The sequence below is a fragment of the Cydia pomonella genome, chromosome 18, assembly GCF_033807575.1.
Source record: "Cydia pomonella isolate Wapato2018A chromosome 18, ilCydPomo1, whole genome shotgun sequence".
Classification (NCBI taxonomy): Eukaryota; Metazoa; Arthropoda; class Insecta; order Lepidoptera; family Tortricidae; genus Cydia; species Cydia pomonella.
In genome coordinates, this window is record NC_084720.1 from 19,868,300 (window position 1) to 19,887,708 (window position 19,409).

Consider the following 19,409-nt stretch of genomic DNA (forward strand, 5'->3'; position numbering starts at 1 on the left):
ACTTTTGATCTTATTTTTTGATGAATTGAGTGCATTACTGTACTAAAACTCTAAGTAATTTTAGGAATTTGTTATTATTTTGCCGCGGCAATATCACTCATGTTTCGACCTGACAGGAAGTAGTTCGAACATTGTTTATGAGATGGCAGTAATATCGCGATGTTTAGAGTGGTATTGCAATGTGTAAAATTGCGCACTTCGGGTGTGTGTACAATTGCGCGCGCAATTTTACACGTCCGAATTTTTAGTAGGTAAATTGCCTCCTTCAAAACCGTTTATAGCACCTGCACCTATATCTGAGATGCCATCACCTGTTGTGGAAGCGAGGTCTAGTCTTCAAATAAGTTCAGCACCGTTTGGCTGACCTAATTCCATTGCCAAAATCTACACAAAAAAGGAATTCTAATCGGAAACACAAACAATTAGCAGTGATTAGCAGTTCACCACATAAAACACAACTAGAGAAAGAAAATGAACAGAAAAAAGCGAAATCTAAATCTTAACCAAAGCCTCTGATCTGAAGCAAAAAACATAAAAAAAGAAACTAAACCAAAGGCTAATAATTAAAAGAAGATTTGGAGGTGTGGTGGGTGCAACGTAGTGTATAAGGAGCCAATCGTAGAAGAGTGGATTGGGTGCATTACATGTAAGGAGTGGTGGCATGAAACTGTTCAGACTACGATGGCTCTGGTGCTTTTATTTGTGATATGTGCAAATAATATAGTTGCGCAATCTTATCGATCTCAACGCGCAATTTTACACACTAGGGTGTACAAAATTGCGCAATTCCCGGTTTGTGATTTTGGTTTAATTTCTTAAAAGATAATATGTTTTTAGTTACCATTCGTATAATAATTTGTTGCCATATTAATAAGGTTAAATAAATAAATGGTTGATCTCAGATAGGATTAACATTTTTTTATTTTATGACCTATTGATTGCAAACTGCGCAATCTTATACCACCCTACCCTAGCTGAGCGGCGAGCGGTGACTGCTGGCGGCAAAGGTCTTCAGTTGATGTTTTTATACTTCGAAATGACTTCGTTTCCATGTAGAAATGAACAAACAGACTTAAAGGCATTTAATATTTTATTTGTGGCCGTATAAATTACGTTTTATTGGTAAATTAACTATTATTATTCATATTTGTGGATAAAACAATATGCATAGGTACTATGATTCATTCTAATTAAATACATTATTTATGACATAATAATACATTGGGCATATTCATATTTATATTTGCATAATTCAATAACAGCTATGATTATAATGTAACATAATTAATGTATATTATAATTAATTATAATATAATTAATTTTTATTAGACACATTAATTTTATTAACACTTTTGAAAATAGTAGGATTTTCACTAGACGAATAGATTTTTTTTTTTATAATTTCGCGAAAACAAATAATGACCGTGCTGCCGTACTTGGAATATTTGGTGGAAATAGGTCGTTTAGGAAAAACGAATGTTAAAGCAGTTTATTGTCGTGTTGTAAACGAGCACTTGCGGCCGGCGGCGCGCCCTGCGCCACTCGTAAACATGGTTTTATGTATTCGCGTTGCTGGAGAGCTAGTGCAAATCGGGCTTTAGGACAAACCAAACGAACTTTGAATAACATCTTATTTTTTAATTTCATAAGGGATAATAAACTAGAAACTCGTATAAACCTTCATTATGGCGTTCTTGAGGTTCTCTTAAAAGTCGACGTATAAATCGTGTGCGCGTCGGCAGTTATTTAAGGTCAAATGTCATATAAATCTGTTTTTGCAGACGTGAAAGTTTGTATAGCTCCAATGTTGTTTTCATCTAGGTAAGAATCGAAGAATCTGTCTGCCAAATGTACTACATATGATGCAATAAGATCAGCTGATAATTTTGTGAATAATACGTTCTCTTAAGTAATTTTATCATTAAATATGGGTCATGCATAGGTTCTAAATTAAAGTTGCTTATTCTGTGAACATGAGTTAACATATAACTTGTGTGCACATAACATTCACTTAATGACATACGTATACCCTTTTATGCGGATTTAATCTAAAGAGAGGTAGATTTTAAGTACAAATAAATAAACAAAATGATTTTACAATTTTTTATTTAACTTCCGGTGTTCCTATGTAACTATTAAATTCGGTGTCCTGTCGTTTGGCCAAAAGATGTTTAGCAAATTGACACTTGGCAACCAACTACTGGCAAAATTATATTTTAGCAAATCATTTTTTTACAACAATATTTTTGACAAATTATTCTTATTACCAAATAATTAACTAATAAAATTTCATTTCATAACAGATCTTTTTGACAAATGGTTATTTAACAACAAAGTTAACAAATAAATCTATCATTGGTCAAAAAATGTTTGCTATAATGTATTATTTGACATGTGTTTCTGTACTAATAAACTGTAAGCGAGCCAGACCTGTCGGGGCAATCCGACTCGGATAGGTTAGGTTAGAAGCCTAAGGCGGGAGCTTTGCTCCTGCCTTAGGCTTCGAGGTTATTTTCTTTTTTAACAACGCGAAAAATGTAAGCAACGATTGCTTGCTTGTCTTGCAACTAAGTAACTTACCTCAAAATAATCTGGCCCAAATGAAAATTGCAACCATGCAGAATTATTCCCTCAAAGTTTGGTGAATGTATAAATTTGCTAAACTATTACTAGGTGACATGAAAAATATAAAATTGATACTTTGTATTTTGACATATTGTAATAATGTATTATTTACTAAATGATTATTTGTCAAGTGACTTTTTGTAAAATGATACATTTGCGGAATAACATATTTGCCAAATAATACTTTGGTGAAACGTTTTTTGTAAAATGAAAATTTGCCAACATTGTTTTGGTTAAACATTAGTGAACCATTAAATTCAGTTGCTTTCAGCTTAAACTACTTCTTGATTATATTGGTTTCGGATTGAGCTACAATTTGGCTGGAAAAAAAACTAGTCAGGTTTCATTACTACAAAACGTTTCATTACTAGAACGCAATTTCGTTCGCACCGCAGTCTCAAATTACTTATATTGTAAATTCACCAGTACTAATTGCTAACCCATACTTTTTTTTAAATAAAATATTAGTTAGAGCACAGAGTTCTTACAAAATGGCCCCGTTTAATGAACTGACCTCCCCTCTGTACACGTTCGGAACACAACTCTGTCGTCCACTCAAGCGATACGTTTTACGCAAATGCGCACTAAACCGGTGGAGCAAATCACTCGTAAATAACACAAACATATCTTTTCACAATTTTATTCTTAGGTACTACGATTCCATCTTTACTTACTTACATAGACTTTGCATCAGGAAAAATCCGAAGCGGGGGTCAAGACCCCTTTCTAGCAGGCGACGACCCAGATCCCGGAGGAAGGGGTTACCTTAAATAACCGCTCAGCGCCGAGTATTTATCTTTTTTAAACGTCACTTACATAATTTAGGTCGTCTGTCGTACCTATTTAATATATGATTGACCATAAATTATTTTTGGATTAGGTATTTATTATTATGATACTTGACTTGACACCCACGCAGTGAATCTTGCGCATCATGAGGATACTTACATCTATCAAAATTAAAATATGGAAGTAGTAAGCAGAAACAAGTATTACATTTGTAACAACGGTCAATAATTTTCAACTGCACATTTAACGACTCATTTCATAGTTTATTTGTTACTGCTATTATGACGTCACGACGAGATACACGCAGCGTTATATGAATGCCATGCGTGTACAGTACAATGACGCGTTCAGGGTACTGTTGCGGCTGCCGCGATACTGCAGTGCGTCGGGCATGTTCGCCGACGCGCATGTGGATGGTTTCCACGCGACGCTGCGCAAGCGCTGCGCCGCGACGCTCCGAAGGGTGCGCGACAGCCGCCACAGTCTCCTGTCCGTCGTAGCAGGGAGATGGGACAGTGCATTAATTAGGCACTGGACCTCCCAACATCTTAGTTTAGGTACTAACATAGTAATTTAAGTATATTTGTAACTAACAAAATATGGATTGTGTCGTCCGAAATAAATGATTTTTATTTTTATTTATTTATCGTTAAAATTTTAAACAAATTTTCTTTGCATATACTAATATGATTTCCATTAAATTAAAATACTATTTGACTATTGAAGCTATACGATAATTTAAAATTATATTAGAAAAAAAAAACGTATAATAAGTCTATTGTCAAGTTAAGAATTAAAAATTAAACGAAATATAAATTCATTACAGCGACCCCCACACACATCGTTACAATCTAGATCTATGAGAAATACTGAAATGTTGCGGCTTGTACCAAAATATGGTTATAATAAAATAAAAGTAATCTGTATAATTACTTTTATTTTATTATAACCATATTTAGGTACATGTAAGAATACTTATTATACAGACAAGTTTGTATGTGAGTGAATGCGTTTGTGTATATGTGCGTGTGTGTATAAATTAAGAAAAGTAGAACACTTTGGCAAAAAAAGAAAATGTTGTATTTACAACAAAAAATCCCAACAAAATTTGTTTCAACAGGAAAACATTTTCATTTCCTAAAACAATTACAAAGGCGGTGTTTAGTTTTCTCGCTCCGCGTACCGACCGGTCTACGGCGTAGAGCCTCTTCGCCGTAGCAGCTGCTACGACCCAAACTTTCGTAGCAAACTCATTTACGGGATAACGCCATTCTCGGGAGAACAATGCACAATTTGCTCGCAGCAAGAAATTGGTAGTATTACTGACTTCGTTTGTTTTTAGTGTTATATTCAAATAAAGGTCGGTTGCACCAAGCCGCCTGTCACCGCTACGGTGCAGTGGCTTTCAATAGTAGAGTTTTCGAAAAATCCTAGCGCTTCCATTTAACTTGCAATTCACCTATGTGGGTATTTAAACTATTTAACTATGTTTGTACAGGTCAAATCTTGCAAGTTAAATTTAACCCATTTCCAGATTTTCGATGAAGCTAAAATTTTGCATACATATATTATGTAAGTCGGGTGACAATTCAGCATCGAACTGATCTATAGCCATAGGAACTCTGTGATAAAACAACGCAGCCCAACTACCAACTAATACTCATCAAGATAATTCTAAAAACCCTAAACACTATCTTGATGAGTATTAGTTGCTTCTGGAAAGAAAAGCACGGACAGTGATAAAAGCTTGTACCAAAAATGAAATTTTCTCCAAATACTTATGTAGATCATAGTACGATTACCAACAATTATGCTTAATTGATTCAAAATCTGAAAAATCTACTTTCGCTCAATAGAAAATCAACATGAACTTGAACATAGGTCTAAAACGCACTAATTATTTGTAAAAATGAGCGCAACAACGCAGGAGCGAGTATCTCTCGAGCGACTTTGTATGCTATCGGAATAAAGATTACTTTTTTTTTAATATTACTTTATAATTTTATTCTTGTGTAAGTGACTAGTATGTCCTTTATGAGAATAAATATATTTAAACTTAAACCTAACCTAACTATTTCTGCATAAAATCTTTTGACACAAAAATTGCTTCTAATGCGTAATGTTATTTTGAATCGAACTCATCAATTACTTTTCTTTGTGAAATACAACAAATAATAATATTAACGAAACTTCAATTGCCCTGGAATGAAGTTCACCCGGTGGACTCTAATTATGAACAGAGCGACATTTAAAATCTGGTATGTCGGAAATAAAATGTTTTTACGGTGACGTTTTGGATGTCAACCGCAGCGGCATTACTATGTTGCGGCATCGTTGTTGCCGCCGATGTAGCTCCCAAATTCTTTGATATAATGTGCGACGTTTGCCGCCCCCTTGCTGCCGCGATGCCGACGTTCATTCTGTCACTCATTTTATCAAAGAAATTGATTGATATTGCGGCGGCAACAACGATGCCGCAACCGTAAAGGTGCGACCAGACCGCAGCTTAAAAAACGGTCACGATACGGAATCGCAGTGACGCGTCGTATGCGTACCGTTTTTAACGCATGCTCCCCACACCGCTGCTTAAAATACGCTGACGCACCGTAAATTGATCTGCGTAAAAATCGCAAAAAATATTACACGGAGATGTTATGGCAGACACCACACCGGTGACGTAAAAGACGCAACTGTTTTGCGAACAAAAAAGATTCGCGTGAAGCACGTCACTGCGATTCCGTACCGTCACCGTTTTTTAAGCAGCGGTGTGGGGAGCATGCGTCAAAAACGGTACGCATACGACGCGTCACTGCGATTCCGTATCGTGACCGTTTTTTAAGCTGCGGTCTGGTCGCACCTTAATGCAGTTCTAGTTGCCATCCAAATAGTGATATTTGGATATACAATATGTGTAAAGGTGACTTTACACATATTGTATATCGTCTCCGCTTAATCGTGGGTGAAAGATACAAAAGTGGCCATATGGCGAGATGGCATAAAAAGAGCACAAACACAGCCGTTCCCGGCTCGTTAGGGAGTTGTTTATTCAAACTGCGTATATTAGAAAGCAATCGTCCCTACTCCCTACGTGCCGCAGGTTCACTAACTTCGCTCGATAAAAACTTTTCGCAATTTGTTTTTATTATTATTCCTCTCGGGTCCGATAGGGGTGCCGACTTTCACAATCTCGAACGTTCAGGATATGCTAAAGTTTCTCGAGTGTACTGGAGCTGGGATGACTGTATCTCTGTCGCTGTAAATAATTAGAATTAAGGTATAATCAATGAGATAAATTCGAATGCCGGGTAATTTTGAAAATTGCAAATACTACTAAACTAAATGCACTATTTGCTTTTGACTTGCTGTGGAAACAGTAATATAATATGACGTCGTTACATAATGTAATGTGTCAACGAGTTTAATAGTTATTTTAAAGAAAGTAAAGATAAAATAAATCTTATTAACAATACAATATTGTTATAAATTTAATATAAAGAGGTAAACGATTATAAAAGCTTGACAATACTTATTATTATTAATTAGCTTCATGCGTGAATTTTTAGAAATATGATAATCGAATCGACCTCTCGCGAGATACTAATGTTTCTAATAAACTTTATATCTATTGTATCCCACAAACTTACAAAGTGCAAAAATAAAGGCGCGCGCACCGCAACTGAAAACGCTCCATACAAAAAGCGAGCGTGAAGTGACATAATCTCGCTCACGCCGTAAAAAATACGTTAATAGTACATTACTATAGAGGCCGGAAAACGTAGGGTTGCAGGCCAAGTAGAGATAGCCGGATAGAGATACGCGGCCGGCAACCCCGTTTCTCGCCGAGATTTGTATAGTGCTTTTCTCAAACTTGGAATTTAAACAAAAAATTGTAGTCAATTTGTTTTGTGGCGAACTACTCGACTCGCCAGTCTACCAGCGGTGCCTTACGCGCGTAAGTCCGCGCGCCTGCGCGATGCGCGCGCCACCGCCGTTGCTTAGCAACCAATATGCACAACAGATCACCATACCGTACCAAGCTAACTGAAAAATATTATTTGTTGATGGTTGAATGCCAAGACGTTGTGTCACAATTTGACGTTAAAAAACAAAAGAAGGTTGTTTTACAGTCCTAGGTGTGTAAGGCAGTATGAAATTCCTTTACATATCATCTTTACTCCTCGCACCTGATATGTAGTATTTTCGGACCTAATTTGACGTAAGTCATGTCATCATTTCATAGCAAGTTTGAGGAAAATATAATTATAGTTATTGTAAAAAAAATCTCATTATAACATAAAAAAGCTGTTTATAAAGTGTGTATATATACATTATGGCAATAAAAGATATGCTATAATTTTACGTTTTGAAAATCGAATATCTGTACAAAACGTTTAAAAAAAATGCGGATTTCACATTCCTAGATTGATTTCGTCTTGTTGAACGTGATTATTGAATAAAAAACACAAAATATTTTCCAAGCATGAAGTAGAGTTTTAGCGCAGCCCTGGCCAGGGCGGCGGACAGCCCTATCTGCAGAACAATCGGACCCAACACGGTTATAAATGTTACGCAAACACCGACCTATCCGATTAATTCCAACAAAGCCCCGGAAACAAGCGGGGACGCGCATTAATAAGTAAACAAAAACTCTGTAATGGTCAGCCACGGACCGCAAGTTGTACTAGATGTAGCAAGCAACCACAATTGAATAACAAGACTCAACAATTAGATTTAAAAAAAGAGATTATGACACTTTGAATTGAAAACGTGAATGGATGAACGTGCTGTGTCACATTTCTCAGATATTTATTTTATGCAATAAATATGGATTTGAAGCGGAATTTTAATTGTATAATAACATTGCATTATGTTTATGTACATATAACAAAATCTAGTTACATAGATAGAAAATGATCAATTTCTCACAATAAATTGATCATTAATAAAGATTTGAAAATAATATAAAGTACATGTACTTAAAATATCAAGTTAGTTATATTCAAGTTATTTTAAGTTCCAAAGTAGAATAAAAATGGTACCATTTAAGTCCTTACATTTTATTCATAAATATATTGTAAACGTAACTACTACCTACTTATATTCATAAGCGCAATATTTCACCGTCAAAATAGTAATTTTCTTATTTTCCATGTCTCGCGTCGTGTCGGCGACGTGATCGTGGCGTCACAATCAAGTACCGTTTAGTAAGCGTCGTATCTTGCATAAAGTACAACTTTTATTGCTTTAATGCACTGGGTTCCATATATACATTTGATCCTCAAAACAAACTAGATCGTTTGATAACGTTATATATCTGGGAGATCAAGTTTTGCTCGCAAAACATATAGAAACTAAAAAAATGCGCTATTTTCTAGAGATAAAACCTAGATATCTAGATTTTCCGCCCCTAAAACACCCATATGGCACATTTTATCGAAATCGTTAGATATTAATATATATACAAGAATTGCTCGTTTAAAAGTATAAGATAAAACAAAAACTTGTCATCTAGCCTATTCTGATATTGATATGATGTGATCGCTCGCGCTTATTTTTCTATCAAAACAATATAAAAACTTTAACGAATTTGTTAAACTCAAAAGCGTGTCAATTTATCAGGTCGAGAGAGAAATGTATTGATGATAAATTACATTTTCTGAAGTTCGATTCCAATTTTACAATTAATTATAGAGTTGAGTTGAGGCATATTGTAACAACAAAGATCTGACAGCAAGAATCAGTGAAAATTCATGAAAAGAGAGCACAGCTGACAGGCCATTCGAATATAGAACGTTGAAGAATAATGTCATTTAGTTATCGTGCGTCTCGACATTATTTAAATGTCATAATTATTGGCTGAGGCATTGTTAAAAATAGGGTAGATAGAAGACATAATAATGAAGCTGTCGCACAAATATCGCGTCCTACTACGGCGGAACATGGAAAAAAAAAAACCAAAATCAATAAAATAATTTATATGTTTGTAACAAATGTACCTAGAGAGGTTGTAATTACCTCTAAATGTATGTCTTTGAATGGTTTATCCAACAACACTTTGAACAACAGAAAAGTTTATTTAATTTACATTTTTTTTCGTAATTTCCGGGGTCACAAACAAGATTTTCAATTTTTTTTTTTCTCAAAAACTACACATATTAGAATCGCGGGAGTTTTAGTCTTGCATTTGTAATTATCTAAACTACAGTAATTAGGAATAAAATGGCGATGTCACTTTTTTGGCTTCTATAAAACACTGTGCGTCTAGTAAATAAGATTGTCCGATAATATATATTTATTATTTTATAAAACCACATTTTACATTCAGTAGTATTAACAAACAGCTACAAAGATAATTCATTATTATACAAATAAATTAAATAATTATTAGCGGCACTAGTTGGAAATCGTTACTTTGTTTGGTCAGTGGTGATTTTTACCCAGTGTTTTGTCATGGGGCAGTCCAAGCGCTCAGCGAACATGCTCAGGATGGTGTTGGAGCTGCCGCGTACTCTGTTCAGCAGTGACGCTAGTCTCTTCCTTCTGACGGCGTGAAAGCCATCAATTCGCGCCTCTGCGAACATACCCGACCAATAAAAAAAACTAAAATTGTACGTAGAATAAAATTATTACATTGCCGCTGAATTTCAAAAGGCCAGTCGATCTTCGCAAACCATTCTTACATTCGCCTTTATGTCCATACCCAGTATAAATTGCATCCAAGCCTCGCTACAAGTGTGTGGTGTCGGAGGTCAGGGTTGTCCGCTTGTGGTTGGAGACATGGTTGTGAACGGTAGTGATGTAATGGTCGCTCCCGCCTATTAATTTGCAATCACGGTTCTGATCAGAGGCTGTGTTACAATTGCTGACCCAAAGAGGCGAGTCGAAATCTCAGGGGCTAGCCAAGATGACAATCTGAGATGGAAAAAGGCAATTGAAACTTAAATGCATAAATAGTATATAAAAAAATAACAATAAATAATGCCTTGCCGTTGGTTCAAATCCAAACCTAGCTGTTGATTCAAACAGATTGCTCGCCATACACCTCTGAAAAAAATGTGTGGGTCAGCACAGCACGGTGAGCACCAACTGATTTTTAAGATTATCGCGAGGTTTACAGTTCACAAAGCTACTAATATTAATACCTATATGGAAAATCAGTATATCCACCGGTCCGCCGGAGCGTCCGCCTCGCTTGCCCTCGGTATTGGAACGGCCCAAACTCAGCAAAAACATCCAACTTGCTGCTAACTGAAACCGGTGCAAGCACCGGTCCGCCTGAGCGTCCGCCTCGCCTGCGTGCGGTATAGCACGACACAACCCGGCGGTGCATAAAAACCGCCAATCTTCGCCGCGACCCAATTTGCTGCTAATTGGAAGGCAGTATTCGCCTGAATATTGATTCGTTTTGTGACACTTACTACACTGCTGAGTGTATTCTGTAACTATGCGCAAACCAATATCTTTCCATTCTAATTCGATTTATTGAGGTTAAACAGTGAGGCAAAATCTACTTATTTATACTAGGGGAAGTAAGTAACTACAGAAATGTATGGTATCAAGAATTGAATTTAGGTACTTAGAACTGAAAATGCGAAATTATATATTTACATAATCAATTACAATAGCTATATTATCAAAAAACTAAGCCTAAATAGCCTGAGGCATTGTTCCCAGGACACTGGCCGCGTTCCCTCTCTGCACAGTGTGGCTAAGTTTTTGTGCGAAAAAAGCGCCAGCTCGTAGGTCGCCAGACACCCAGACTAGTTTAGTAGAAATTTCTTTTACTAGTTTCTTGGTGTCGGACGACCAAGGACCGAAAGTTTCAATCGCAAGTGCCGCAAATACATAATTACTTTTTTAAATGCGAAATAAATATATTTTTAACCGAATATCATTAGGTATTATACAGTGTGTAAATCCAACACGGGCGAATATTTAAACGGTGGCTAGGATCTAAGAAGTATGTTGAGACAAATTTTGCTTAGAAATACAATAAAAATATTAACCATACAAAATAATTCGGCCCGACATGTAAAGCGACACGCGACCGTTTTAAATTTACTGTCAACGCTTATTGCTAGTTACTATAAACAGCTCATATGTTATGTCTCGTTAAACTTTCAAAAATTTTAGAGTCATAATTAAGTGTGACTTAAAAAACATCTTAACCAATAATTACATGGATAACTTCTATATCTAGTTTAATTTATTGCCGTCATGAAATTTACCGAACAGCAGAGATGAAAAGACAATTTGTACCCGCGCCTCCACTGTGCAGATGTGCTTGCTCTGCAGCGGGGAGTATATTAGCCTCGTTTCCAGCTTGCGGGCAGGCGCCGCTCTGGCGGCCTATTCGGATTCTAATAACAGGTTAATAATTTCATCTTTCTTAATCAAAAAATAAATTAGTAATCTTAGAAAGGAGAGGAGAGGTGGGCTAGCATAGCCACCAAGTGGATACTAGTAGAGGGACGTGGACGGGGCAGGCCCAGGCGGAGATGGCAGGATGACCTGGACAGCTTCCTGAACAACTAGCTGGAGGAAACACCAAATCGGGAGTCGTGGAAATCAAGGGGAGAGGCCCAGCAGTGGGACACTCAAACAGGCTAGGAATAAAAATGTTATAAGTTCACGAAATAATAAATAATCAATAAGAGAACTATCAGCCGCAAGACCCGAGGTCACAGCCTAAGAATTGTTCGCACTCCCACCACTATTAAAACTGCATAATCATTCTTTGTCCAACCGTGTTGTGGCGGCTTGGAACCGTTTACCGGATAGTGTTGTGACTGCTCCCTCGGTCAATGTTTTTAAAAACAGATTGGACAAGTGGCTTTTAAACAATAAGTTAGACTGATGTTACTTAGTGATGTGATACGACTTTACAAACTTTGAACTGTATAATACAGGACACTGTGTGACATAGGCTCATCAGCTAAATAGCTGCTCGCCTATAATTATAATATTTTTGTAATAAATTAATAATAAATTTTTACGTTTCATGTTGAAGAAATATTACCTACGTTTGAGACTGACAGATTAAATCCTTAACTAATCCAAATCTAATTCATAACTTGTTATTAAAATCAGGATACGCCTGTAGTTTGAGCATGAAGTTTTGTATACGGGATGTAACAAAAATAGTGGGGATCCGTTTTAGGACATATTGGGTATGGTATTCCAATTAGAAAAAAATACTCAGAAGATAATCTCTTTTGACGCAAATAGAGTTTTTTTTTTCTATTGGTCAGTTCCAAGTCGACCTCCATACACAGGGCAAAAATATTTCGCGTCAAAATCAAATTTTTCCAGGATGCCGATTCTTTTTAACAATTTGAGCCCTTTAGTTGTGTCACTAGTGGCGTCTCACGCGCACCAATAAGCTCGAGCGAGATCACATCAGTAACAAATGGATTGTGTTTATCGTAATACTTTTTATTTTCTCTTTACAATTTTTTTTATCAAAATTTGCCCCCGGGCGGCACATAAGCAGCGTTTATTGCTAAATGTATACAACAGAATGCGTATTCCTTTAAAACTGTTGTTTTGGGGCAGCTCGATTGTTTTAGTTCAATACTAAATGTTTAGTTTACTGGAGCAGAGCATTTTTTCAGTATTTCGTTAATATAGTATTTTAGACTGCACTCGTTTATTACCGCTTTTTAGGTTCACTTCAGCAGAAAATCATATTTTTTAAGAACACTTATTTTCAGGTTATACCTATTTGTAGAACTTTCCTAATAACTAAATGAGTATAGCTAATAAACTAAATCAACTCTGCCATGAAAGACATCCTGAACAAATTTTCCAGAATACCTAACCTCCAACCGCGGAAAATGGCGAGCAAATTGTACGGCAAAACATCTAGTTATGCCCGATATTAGCCGTTGACCACGACACTGCAGCGTACATATAACGACAACGACAGAAATGAAGAATAAACCTTGGGGGGGTGGGGGTTATAAGTAGGTAAACTTGTATAAACTTTTTGAAGAAGAGATCTTTACATAATATTGGGAATATTATGGAGCTACACGAAATAGCACTGAGCACTTAATTAGCCAATATTACTGAGTAAATATAGTTAGGTAAGTAGTTAAGCAACTAGACGAGCTTGTTAACGTAATAACTCAATACTTGCCTAATACGTTCTCCTAGCAAAAACTACTTTGTTCACGTTAGTCGATTACCAAACTATTTAGTTTTTTAACCTTTTTGATTGGTTCACAAAATTAATATCTTCAAATTTAAACTTGTGTTGTTGGTTCTGTAAACTGTAGATCTCACGTTAAGAGGGAAGAATAGCTTTGCGATCCTAATAAAATAACGGTACTTTATCTATGAAATTCCATTTCGGGAGAAAACGGTTTCCACTAACCAAATCTTAACAAATCACTTTTTGATCGCTTCACCATAACATATTCTAGGTTTCTTTTTTTAGAAAATGTTAAAGTGAAAAATACTTAGTTCTTTGAATCGTTATCTTATCACAGTGAACTTACAATGGTCTGAAGCGCCATAGACGTTAGGCACATAAGTCTTTTTTGACAATTTCCACATTTTTTTTAAATTTACAAAAACTGGTAATATTTATTTAATTTAACATACAATTAATAGCTATATTATCAAAAAACTAAGCCTAAATTAGCCTGAGGCATTGTTCCCAGGACACCTGGCCGCGTTCGCTCTCTGCACAGTGAGGCTAAGTTTTAACTAACAACCCACATAAATGTAAACAAATATTGAAAGCCGCATATCTTAGGTAAGATAATTAAATGTATGTCACACTTATAAGAATATCTCATTTCACGAAGGCGGGTATAAGCGGAACCGAGATCCTAACACCTTAGAATAGGGATCAAGATTGCCGACTTCGTGATATGAAACACTCCATGGTTTTTAAATGTAAATAATAAACCTACTTATATAATATTATAGAGTGTAAGAGCGATTACAGCGGCAGTTAAGCCCTAGGAGGCTTTGTTCGCTGGAATTATCTTGAAAATGTATAAATTTTTTGTGTTAATAAATAAATAAATAAAAAAAAAAAAAACTTGTCTGGCGACAGCTCGTAGGTCGCCAGACAGCCAGACTAGTTTGGTAGAAATTTCTTATACTAGTTTTTTGGTGTCTGACGACCAAGGACCGAAAGCTTCAATGGCAAGTGCCGCAAATACATAATTACTTTTCAGAAATGCATATTTGCGACACTTGGCAATTTGGACGTCGTCTGCTGCCGTCCCCGGCTTCCTGGCAGAGCGCCGGACATAAGATGGGGCCAGCATATCAACGCATGTTACATCCCACGTCAGGGGCCGCCCCAGGAACCAAGGTACGAGCGAGCAGCCGTCGGGCCTTTTGCCATCTGCCGCTGATAAACCAACTGGCTCCAGGGTTGCTGGTATGGAGACGGTACCGAGTGTTCTGCGGATTAGGTCGTTTACGGCCGAGCATCTATAAAATCGGCCGGCGCTTGACTGGCAGTGGAGTCCGTGGTGCCCATAAACGTCAACAAGGCTTCCACAGCGGGAGCAAGCGTGTGGCTCGCAGGCTTTTAAACCTAGCCTGAGGCATACGGCTACGCGCAGTGACGCCGGATCCAAAAGGGAACCAATGTTCCGCGACGGCAACGCGTGCAGCCAATCCCCTGACTCAGGTTCCGATACTGCGAGCAGTCTAGCACGTTCGCAAGTGTTCGAACTATTGTCCAAAAGGGATTTATGGGTTGTTTTGATTTTTATCAGATCCCAGGCTGCTTGGCAGGCTTTTTCGGTAGGCGGGCTTTCGCCGGGATTTCCAGCACTCCAAGTTGACTCTGCATCTGCCAAGCTTGCCACAACTACAACCGTGGGATTGGTGACATTAAGAATGCCACGGGTGAGATGGGCGACGCTGTGGACAGACGAGAGAAAACTGGTTCAACAAAAAAATAAATAAATAAATAAATATTATAGGACATTATTACACAAATTGACTAAGTCCCACAGTAAGCTCAATAAGGCTTGTGTTGAGGGTACTTAGACAACGATATATATAATATATAAATATTAAAAAAAACTATTTAATCATAGAACCTGGTCACAACATTTCACGAGAACCAGTAAAGAATTGCTACCTGTAGAGGACAACATCCGGACATACGAAAGCAAAATGTCCGAGCTAAAACGGAGACCTTTGCTAACGCTTCGGTCAATTAAGTTCTAAATTGTTAAATCCACGCATTTCGGCACACACTCTGACTCTAACGTCCGTCTTTAAACTTTGCACGGACTTTATCAAAACAAAGTGAGGCGGTGTCTTTATAAACGTCATATTTTTCTAAATTTTTTACATTAATATTGCCACACTTTGTTATTTGAAATGACATGCAGATTTATTTATTGAATCGTATAGCGATATAGTCTATCAGGCAAAATTATACACAATATATAATTTATTTATGATAAATAATACTCATACTCATAATCTATTGATAATGTAAATTACAGTTAAGGCTTACATGACTGATAGAAATTAAAGGTAGATAAATATACAAGATTTATACATCTGAAATTTGAATAATTGTTAAAGTTCTTTACTCAGATAATCATCAGGATATTTCTTATAACTAAGGTCAAGGCTATGTACGACCACATATCTCATTACCGTCGCCAGCTTAACTGGCTCCCTATTCATCAGCGTAGGACTCTCAGAATTCTTTGTTTGCTTTTTTCAATACTGTTCGAGCCTTCTGCTCCCAGTTATCTAAAGATTTAGCTTTGTAACCCCTCGCCCGGGTTGTGAACTACGTTCCTCCCGCTCTCTTAAACTCTCGGTAATCCCTCACCATAGTGGTTTTCTCTTCTTCCTTCACCGTACAAGCAATCCGTCTCTGGAATTCGCTCCCTCTGACGATCAGACAGGCTCCAAGCAAGTTAACTTTTAAACGTTTGCTTTATAACCACCTGCTAAGGCAGGCGTAGTGGGAATTAGTCGGTAAGTAACCCATAACGCACGTGCAATTGTATGTATATGTATCTATCCTCGTTTATCCATATATATGTATATATTTATGTACTCATAGTCATAATAAGGTATAATGAAACGTACTATAGTATTTATTTAGAAATTTTATTTCGCTTAAAATTTACGGTTTTTTTTGTTTAATTCTCACTGCACCCACCTTGAAGTTTCTCTGTTTTGCCTTATGGTTGACTGGTAGAGAATGCCTATTGGCATTAAGTCCGCCTGTTGTACTCTTTTTTTATGTGCAATAAAGTTTAAAATAAATAAATATGTAAGGTAAGGGCATATAATGAAAATATTTATATAATGTTATTTCAAGTAGAAAAAAATATACGAAAGAAAAAGTGACCAAGACCTCCAGTGGCCAGGGCTGGAACCAAATCAGAGTCCCCTGCAATCGCGGCAAATGCCGAAATCACTCGGCCACCTTGGACACGGGTCGACCATCCCTTTGGCCATCTCTAAGCTAGAGCATTATGGTTCGTAAATCCTATCCGAATGAACTCAGGACATTCCGGGCTAGCGAGAGAGATAGCGATACTTTTTCTTTCGTATATGACATATATTTCAGTTTATAATTGTAAGCTGTTCGTATCTCAATATATTAAAAACTAAGAAAACTGTATGCGTGTGTCATCTCCGAGGTACGACTCGAGTATACGCCTTACGAATGATTATGTTGATATTTAATAAATAGTTTCCATGCAGCCAACTGGAGCATAAAGTGAACAAATGGAAGGGTGCGCTAGAGAATGGCGGTCTGAAACTAAATGTTGCAAAGACCGAGTACTTGGCATGTGGCGGCACGGACCCCGACCCCATAAAGGTAGGAGACGAATTTGTCGTGAAAACGAATAAATTCAAATACCTTGGTTCCGTGCTGCACGAATCTGGTGAAATCGATCACGACGTCCAGGCCCGAATAAGTGCTGCTTGGGCAAAATGGCGAGAAGTAACCGGTGTCATCTGCGACCCTAGGATACCGGTGAAGCTAAAGGGCCTTGTGTACAAGAGCATCATCCGACCAGTCCTACTATATGGTAGCGAGACCTGGCCTGTCCTCGGAAGACATGTCCAGCAGCTTCACGTCACCGAAATGAAGATGTTGCGATGGATGTGTGGCGTTACGCGATTAGATCGCATACGTAACGAACACATTCGTGGCAGCCTTGGAATTCGTGACGTAGCGGATAAGCTGCAGGAAAGTCGCCTCCGATGGTATGGCCATATAAGCCGCAGACCAGTAGACTACGTCGGAAATAGATGCCTCAACCTCACTGTCCAAGGCCCTAGATCACGCGGCCGCGGTAGGCCTAAGAAGCGCTGGCTGGAGGTCGTGAGAGCGGACATGGTGGAGAGCAATCTCACATCTGAGGATGCCGAAGATCGGGCAAAGTGGAGAAGATTAAGTAGGAGAGCGGACCCTGGCGCTAGGCCGGGAAAACGCTAGGTTGAAGAAGAAGAAGAGTTTCCATGCAGCCGTTGCTAAAGGATGCGCAAGATAAGTTTCATACGAAACATAACGTAACGTAACGTTTGATTGTACTCCAAATAAATTATCATGGTGCCTCTGTAGTAATTAACGAACGACTTGACAGCAATGTCGACCACATGCCTTCGATATTAACTATCGATACGGAGGCGTTGATGAACAACATGAATGCCAAATTTGCACAACTAACTTGTGATATGACTGAACTCGGAAATACGTTCAACGGTAGAATTGACGGGCTAGCCCAGAAAATTGAAAACTGGTCATCCAAGTTCTTGCAGTTCGAGGGCACTATAAGAAACATGCGGGACGATATTAATAGCATCTCCAGCAATAACGACGAGATTCAGTCTGAGCTGTCGGGCCTGCGCTCGAAGACCGCTGACCTACGCTCGCAAACCGATGAGCTGCGCACAGGGTACCAGCAGCTTCGTAAGAGCGTGGATGAGTGTGATTATAAGAAGAGTTTAACCGAGGCTAACGAAACCATAACGAAGCTTATAAAAGAAAATAATACTTCCAAACAATTTTCCTTGATGAATAATTTGGAAATCTCGGGTATCCCGTTCAACAAAGGGGAAAATTTGTTATCAATCTTACGTAACATATGCGTTAAGGTCGGATTTACGCTGCAAGATAGCGATGTTGACTCGATTCACCGGGTTCGCCGCTACCAAAACGCTGAAAATGGTACACAGAAAACTCTACGGCCACCTGCAATTATCGTCCGATTTACCCAACGAAAACGCAAGGATGAGCTTTTATCTGCTGTTCGGGCTAGACGTGGAATTACCACTACGGACATCGAGCTCCCAGGGCCAGCCTCCAGCGTGTACATCGGCGATCACCTTACCCCAGACAATAAACTTCTCCTAAAACGAGCCAGGGAAATTAAAAATGAACTACATTATTCGTATTTGTGGATACGCGATTGTAGAATACTGATGCGAAAAAAGGATAGTACTAGGGTACTTTACATAAATAGTCACGCCGATTTAGACAAACTAAAATGACCTTTGTGTCTGTTATTATCGGTATTTCCTCATAAAAAAACGCATCTGTTATGTTTCTTTCCTGTGGAAATAATATTAAATATGCATATACAGTACGCACAAGTTACTTATAATGTCTCAAACGTTCACTGCACTTTTTTGTATATCTATATGTCTATCTTATGTGCTACTAATGAAAAAAAAGTTCCACATATAAATGTGAGTATTGTTGCAATTTGCTTGATGATATCGTTGTATTTTGAGCCGGCTGTCTGTATAATTATCTTAAGAAATATCATATCAACTAAAAATATAAACTCTTCATACGAGAAAGAAAGGGATGGAGAATACGTGCTTGTTGATAGTACGCATGAGTGTTATGCTCGAATAATGTTGTTCTCTGTTTATAATTTTAACGCGTCGGCATTAAATTATTTAAATTTCAGTTTGTTTTCACAATTTTATGGTGTTAATGCAATCTTTTAATGGTTATTACCAAAATGCGA

The 19,409-nt window shown here is 37.6% G+C and overlaps 1 protein-coding gene across 1 annotated transcript; it reads left to right on the forward strand.

Annotated features, from left to right (window-relative positions):
- The first annotated feature begins 18,030 nt into the window (after positions 1-18,030).
- On the forward strand, positions 18,031-18,924 carry LOC133527926 (uncharacterized). Its single transcript, XM_061865122.1, has one exon. It carries the CDS (start codon positions 18,031-18,033, stop codon positions 18,922-18,924), a length of 894 nt encoding a protein of 297 aa, XP_061721106.1.
- The last annotated feature ends 485 nt before the right edge of the window (positions 18,925-19,409 follow it).

Coding starts and splice junctions, on each gene's coding strand:
- LOC133527926 (XM_061865122.1), top strand. CDS start 18,031: ATGCCTTCGATATTAACTATCGATACGGAGGCGTTGATGAACAACATG.